Source organism: Aegilops tauschii, chromosome 1, assembly GCF_002575655.3.
Source record: "Aegilops tauschii subsp. strangulata cultivar AL8/78 chromosome 1, Aet v6.0, whole genome shotgun sequence".
Classification (NCBI taxonomy): domain Eukaryota; kingdom Viridiplantae; phylum Streptophyta; class Magnoliopsida; order Poales; family Poaceae; genus Aegilops; species Aegilops tauschii.
In genome coordinates this window covers 391206580-391213940 of record NC_053035.3, presented here as the reverse complement: position 1 = coordinate 391213940, position 7361 = coordinate 391206580, and the positions used below count along the sequence as shown (strand labels likewise).

At 37.4% G+C, this 7361-nt stretch overlaps 1 protein-coding gene across 1 annotated transcript; it reads left to right on the top strand.

Moving 5' to 3' along the window:
* Positions 1 to 242: 242 nt before the first annotated feature.
* On the top strand, positions 243 to 2029 carry LOC109751169 (uncharacterized). Its single transcript, XM_020310061.1, has 3 exons — positions 243 to 1344; positions 1465 to 1919; positions 2018 to 2029. Exons 1-3 carry the CDS (start codon positions 243 to 245, stop codon positions 2027 to 2029), a joined length of 1569 nt encoding a protein of 522 aa, XP_020165650.1.
* The last annotated feature ends 5332 nt before the right edge of the window (positions 2030 to 7361 follow it).

Here is a 7361-nt window from a genome sequence, read left to right as displayed (position 1 = left end):
CTCATGTAGGTGATCGCAACAGTTTCCACAATAGAGCACTAAAAAACTATGAGGATCTAGAGAACATAGATCAATCAATCCTGGTAGCCTTACACAAGCAAAGTCCAATTGAGAAAACTGAGCATCTTATTCGAGTCAATGCTGCGATTGGTGTATGTCGATAGTTGTTGCATCAGGGACAACCATTCCATGGTCATGATGAATCAGAAGAGTCGGTAAATAAGGGAAACTATTTGTAGTTGATGGAGTATACTATTAGTCAGAATGAAATTGTAGCCAAGGCATTCAAAAATGCCCCACAAAATAATCAAATGTTGTCTCCAAAAATTCAGAAAAGTATTACTGAATGCTTTGCAGAAGAAATCTTGTCATGTATTTTGCAAGAAATTGACAGTGATGTGTTCAGCTTATTGGTTGATGAGTGTCGTGATATTTCTGACAAAGAGCAGATGGCATTGGTTCTACGATACGTGAGTGGTGGACTGTCATATGAGAGGTTTGTAGGTGTTGTTCACGTTGAGGAGACTACAACTACTTTTCTCAAGTCCAAAATTGATTTTATGATTGCAAAGTTTGGTTTGAGTTTAAAACAAGTGAGAGGACAAGGGTATGACGGTGCAAGCAACATGGCAGGTGAGTTCAGTGGTTTGCAAGCAAAAATTATGAGAGATAACAGTTCAGCTTATTTTGTACATTGTTTTGCGCACAAACTTAACTTGGTTGTTGTGGCTATTGCAAAGAAAATTACTGATGTTGGAGATTTCTTTGATATGATATCACTTATGGCGACTGTTGTTGGATCATCTTGCAAGAGAAAGGATAAACTTAGAGTGGATCATCAAGAAGAAGTGAGGAAATCAATTGGTAAGGGTGAGATTGCTACAGGAACTGGACTAAATCAAGAGCTTTCTCTTCAAAGGCTAGGAGATACTAGATGGAACTCTCACTATAGAACTTTGGTAGGTTTGTCAAAGATGTTTCCATCGGTGGTTAAAGTGCTAGAATATGTTGAGGAAGATGGTACTAATCCTATTAAGAAACGTCAAGCCAGTGGGATTCTGAAATATTTTCAATCATTTGATTCTGTATTCTATCTACACATGATGATGATTATATTTGCTTTAACAAATGGGCTATCTAAAACATTTCAGAGAAAGGATATGGACATTGTTAATGCCATATCAGATGTGGAATCTACTAAGAGAGAGCTACTAAAGCTTAGATCTGAGCATGGTTGGAATGATCTTCTAGACAAGGTACGTTCTTTTTGTGAGAAGAATGGCATTTTAGTGATGGACATGGAAAATGATTACGTGAATCCAAAGAAGATAAGGCAAAGGACCGGTATTAACAATGAGCATCATTATCGGATTGATTGTTTCTTTGCTGTCCTAGATATGTTGGTAGAAGAGTTAAATAGCAGATTCAATATTATCAATTCTGAGTTACTTTGTTGTATGTCAGCTTTGAGTCCAAGTGATCAGTTTGGTCACTATAATGTTGAGAAGTTGAAGAAATTGGCTCAGTTTTACCCAGATGACTTCAATGATTTGGTGGGTCTTGAGCATGAACTTGATCTCTATTTGGATAACGTAACCCATGATACAAGGTTTGCCAGCTTGAATAATATTGGTGATCTGGCTGAACTAATGGTGACTACAAAGAAGCATCTTTCTTATCCTTTAGTATACCGACTTATAAAGCTAGCACTTACTTTGCCTGTTGCCACTGCAACCATTGAGAGGTGCTTCTCAGCTATGAAGATTGTGAAGAATGCTCTACGTAGCAAAATTAGTGATGATTTTATGAACCATAGCCTTATCTGCTTTGTAGAAAAAGAATTGTTGAACGAAATTCCAAATGAAGTGATAGTTAAACGTTTTCATGCGGTGAAAGAACGTCGTGGGATGAAACGGAAGGTAATGCTCGGCCTAAAGCTCTTACCTTTTTTTAATACCAGCCTTCTTCAACGTTTCCACCCTCTCAATTTTGATCATGTTTTTCGTTGTTGTTGCAGGTTGTAGATTAAGTGTTAGAACAACGTGTCAATGTTCTCTTTTGCAACTTCAGAACAAGATATGGTTATATTGTTCTTATTACTTTTATGTCAAATGGTTAGTTTCCTTTCCCATTTCAATGAACTTGGGTACCATGTGGATAATAAAGTGATTATTCCCGTGTTTTAGTTTACATGGATGTTTTTTTTCTTGTTGATTTATCATTTATGCATATGGCCATACTTTTTTTGCCCCCTCTCAATTATTTTCCTGGGTCCGCCCCTGATTCATCACAAGATGAGACGTACTTACGGGCATCCTTGAAGAGAGTAGGCCAATAAAATCCAGACTGCAATACCTTGTGAGCAGTTCTATCTGCAGCATGATGCCCTCCATAAGCTTCGGAGTGACATTTCCGTAGGATTTTTCCCTGTTCATGCTCAGGTACACAACGTCTAATAATACCATCTACTCCTTCTTTATAAAGATGTGGGTCATCCCAAAAGTAATGTCTTAAATCATAGAAGCATTTTTTTCTTTTGTTGGTATGTAAAGCTAGGTGGTAAATATTTAGCAACAATGTAATTAGCATAGTCAGCATACCAAGGAATACTATTAGCAACATTTATTGCAGCTAACTGCTCATCAGGAAAACTATCATCAATAGGTAGTGGGTCATCAAGCACATTTTCAAGCCTAGACAAGTTATCAGCTACAGGGTTCTCAGCACCTTTTCTATCAATGATATGTAAATCAAATTCTTGCAACAAGAGAACCCATCGAATAAGTCTAGGTATAGCATCTTTCTTTTCCATAAGATATTTAATAGCAGCATGGTCGGTGTGGACGGTAATCTTAGAATCAACTATGTAAGATCTAAATTTATCACAAGCAAACACCACTGCTAGAAATTGCTTTTCAGTAGTAGCATAATTTCGTTGAGCACTATCTAGGGTTTTACTAGCATAATGAATGACATTTAGTTTCTTATCAACTCTTTTGTCCTAGAACAGCACCAACAGCATAATCACTAGCATCACACATAATTTCAAAGGGCAAGTTCCAATCAGGTGGTAGAACAATAGGTGCAGAAAGAAATTAAGGCCTTCTTGACTGTTTCAAAAGCTTCTAAACAATCATCATCGAAAACAAAAGGAATATCCTTTTGCAAAAGATTTGTAAGAGGCCTAGAAATTTTAGAAAAGTCTTTGATAAATCTCCTATAGAAACTAGTGTGACCAAGGAAACTACGAATACCTTTGATGTCCTTAGGACATGGCATTTTCTCAATTGCATCAACCTTAGCTTTGTCCACTTCAATACCCTTCTCAGAAATCTTATGACCCAAGACAATGCGTTCATTAACCATAAAGTGGCACTTCTCCCAATTCAAGACAAGGTTCGTTTGCTCACATCTCTGCAAAACTCGATCAAGATTGCTTAAACAATCATCAAAAGATTTCCCATAAATAGATAATCGTCCATGAAAACATCAACAATCTTTTCACAAAAGTCAGAGAATATAGCAGTCATACATCTTTGAAAGGTAGCAGGTGCATTACATAAACCAAAAGGCATACATCTATAAGCATAAGTTCCAAAGGGACAAGTAAAAGTGGTCTTTTCTTGATCAGGTTGAGAAACATGTATTTGTGAAAAGCCAGAGTATCCGTCAAGGAAGCAAAAATGTGTGTGCTTAGATAATGTTTCAAGCATTTGATCAATAAAAGGAAGATGGTAATGATCTATTCTAGTTGCTTTGTTTAGTTTTCTAAAATCAATTACCATTCTATAGCCTGTAACAATTCTTTGTGGATATACCTGCTTCCAGAAGTTTTAATATTTCCGTTCTTACCACTTCTTTCATCTTCGGATTTAACGGACGTTGGTGATCAACAACGGGTTTAGCATCAGGTTCCATATTAATTTTGTGCTGACATAGAGTGGGACTAATGCCTTTTAAATCATCAAGAGTATATCCAATAGCAGCTCGGTGCTTCCTTAGAACTTCCAATAATCTTTCTTCTTCATGTTCTGAAAGGTTAGCACTAATAATAACAGGATATATCTTCTTTTCATCAAGATAAGCATATTTAGAAGTGTCTGGCAATTGTTTTAATTCAAACACAGGATCACCTTTAGGTGGAGGAGGACCTCCTAAAGTTTCAATAGGCAAATTGTGTTCAAGCAGAGGACGTTGTTCAAAGAAAATCTTATCTATTTCATTTCTTTCATGCATATGAAAATCATTTTCATGGTCTAGCAAATATTGTTCCAAAGGATCAGTAGGTGGCACAACAATAGAAGCAAGACCAATTAATTCATCCTTACTACGCAATTCCTTTTCATGAAGATTTCTACTAAACTTGGAAAAATTAAACACATGAGACTCATCACCAAAGCTAACACCGACAATTTGTTTCTTACAATCTATCTTAGCATTAACTGTGTTCAAGAAAGGTCTACCAAAAATAATGGGGCAGAAGTCATCTTGTGGGGAACCAAGAACAAGGAAATCAGTAGGGTATTTTATTTTCCCACACAAGACTTCAACATCTCTAACAATCCCAACTGGTGATATGGTGTCTCTATTAGCAAGTTTAATAGTAACATCTATTTCATTCTATCTCTGCGGGTGCTATGTCATTCATAATTTCTTGATATAAGGTTTAAGCAATAGCACTCACACTAGCACCCATGTCACATAAACCATGATAACAATGATCTCCTATTTTAACTGAGATGACAGGCATGCCAAAAACAGGTCTATGTTTATCCCTTTTATCAGGTTTGGCAATTCTAGCAGCTTCTTCACAGAAATAAATAACATGCCCATACATATCTTCTTCCAAGAGATCTTTAACCATAGCAATATACTTTAATTTGTTCATCATGTTTAGGTGTTCTAATGTAGCTTTTGTTAACCACAGTTGAAACTTTAGCATGTTCCTTTATCCTAACAGGAAAAGGTGGTTTCTCAATATAAGCAGAAGGGACAGCTGGATCAACATTATAAATTATAGTTTCTTCTTTAACTGGCACCGATTCTTTAATTTCTTCTTTAATAGGTGGGTGATATTTAAACCACTTCTCTTTAGGGAGAGCAACATGAGTAGCAAATGATTCACAAAAGGAGGCTACTATCTCAGAGTCAAGTCCATATTCAGTGCTAAACTTTTGAAAAGCATCGGTATTCATAAATTTTTTAACACAATCGTACTAAAGCTTAATACCTGACGCTTTACCTTCGTCGAGTTCCCAATCTTCAGAGTTGCGTTTAATCCTTTCCAAAAGATCCCACCGGAATTCAATAGTCTTCTTCATACAAGAACCAGCACAAGAAGTATCAAGCATGGTTTGATCATTATGAGAAAGCCGAGCATAAAAGTTCTGGATAATAATTTCTCTTGAGAGCTCATGATTGGGGCATGAATATAATATAACATTGACTTAAGCCTCCCACTGGTACGCGTCGGTCCTAAACAAAAGTTTTTTACCCCTTTCCACGACGGCATTTGGAACCGTCGCCAAGTGAGTGTGTGCGATAGGGTGTCCTTCCCACACGACCTAGAAATCGTCGGGGATAGGCCCTCCTGGGACCCAGGCTAGGGCTGTGTGCGATCGGGCGAGGCATCGAAACCCGATCATTTCGTAGGTATGTACATCCCACACGGTAATCCGAGAAAATCGTTTCCGTAGGTATGTACATCCAACACGGGTAATCCGGGAAAAGCATTTCCTTAGGTATGTACATCCCACATGGTGAATCCAAGAAAAACATTTCCGTTCGTATGTACATCACACACAATCAATCCAAGGAATACGTTTCCGTTCTTATGTACATCCCACACAATCAATCCAGGAAAACGTTTCCGTTCGGATGTACATCCCACACGGTTTTATGTATACGCTCGTGTGTGAAAGGTGTAACTATCACACACGCTCTGCCTTGGTTAACTGTTTGCTTTTATTAACTACATCACACACGATTTGATGTAGAAAACTGTGTGGCATTGGGCTATCCATCGCAAGCGCTTTTACTGCTAGAACCGTTTGCAAAGGTCCATGACCGTCTGTTCTATTTTTATTTTTGCCTGTAATTTATTATTCTAATTGGAAATTTTGAAATACGAAACGTGCAATTCAAATTCTCAGCACAATGGTTCAACAACGAATCCATAAATAAAATTGTCAGTACAATATGTTCAGTAATTACAGGATTAGGCAGCAATTAACTATGTTGACCACAGTATTTAAAGGCGGTAAAGGTGAAGAGACAAGTGTAAATCATTTTGACTGCCGACGGTGTTGAAGAAGCGGAATGCCCATAATGTGCCTTCCTGCATGCCATAGGCATGAACCACTTTTGTCCAACCCTTGTGACGGTCGCCCGCCCATCCTTCACCGCCTTCAGGAAGACTTCTAGAGCATTATCATGGTAGCATGAATTATATACTTTAACCTTAGTTGCCTCCACTCCGGTCATGTAGTTTGCAAGGTAATCATCAGTAAATAGCTTTGGAAACCACTGAAAAGAGAAAAATATCAGATACTGAGGTCTAATAGAGTAACTTGTTGTGGGCAGGGGGAAAGGCAACACATTACTTACCATCCTAAAGTTCACTGTTGTCTTCGACAAAGTGTAAATAAAGAGCTTAATTCCAATCACCTGTTTCTTTCGCCTAACAATCTTTCTTAGTTTCCTCACTTGACGCTTGTTCATGAATATCTCGTTGCCCCATACGCAAAAGGGATCGAAGCGTGGATCAGTACCCCTCATATATGTACCTACAAGCAACCAGTAAATGTTAGAAGCTAAACTGAGATTGCACAAATGATGTAAAATACAACTACCTATGTTCCTAAGTATAAGTTATTTTTTGAGATTTCAATATGAACTACATACGGATGTATATAGAATTATAGATATAGTTTAGATTAGAATCTAGATTCACTCAGTTTGCTCCTTATGTAGTCTATATTGGAATCTCTAAAAATACTTATATTTAGGAATAGATGGTGTATAAGACATGGGATGCAGCTAACCTCGACGGCAAACAACAACATTGCCCATTGTAGCCCTGTGTAAGTACATGGAAAGCCAATGTTAACTACAACGGGGTTAACATCCACCAAAATTAGCAAATGGTAATAAAACGGCAGCATCTGTAGTGATATCTTCATTTCGAAAGAGTAGCACGGTAGCAAAGGGACGGATTAAAAAATGGATACAACTGTTAATTGCAACAGTCTTAACAACATCCTAATTCATGTTTTGTAAGTTTGTAGCCATTGAAATACAACTCTTTAAAAATGGATACAACTGTTAATTGCAATAGGCTTAATGGCCATTGAAACCGTACT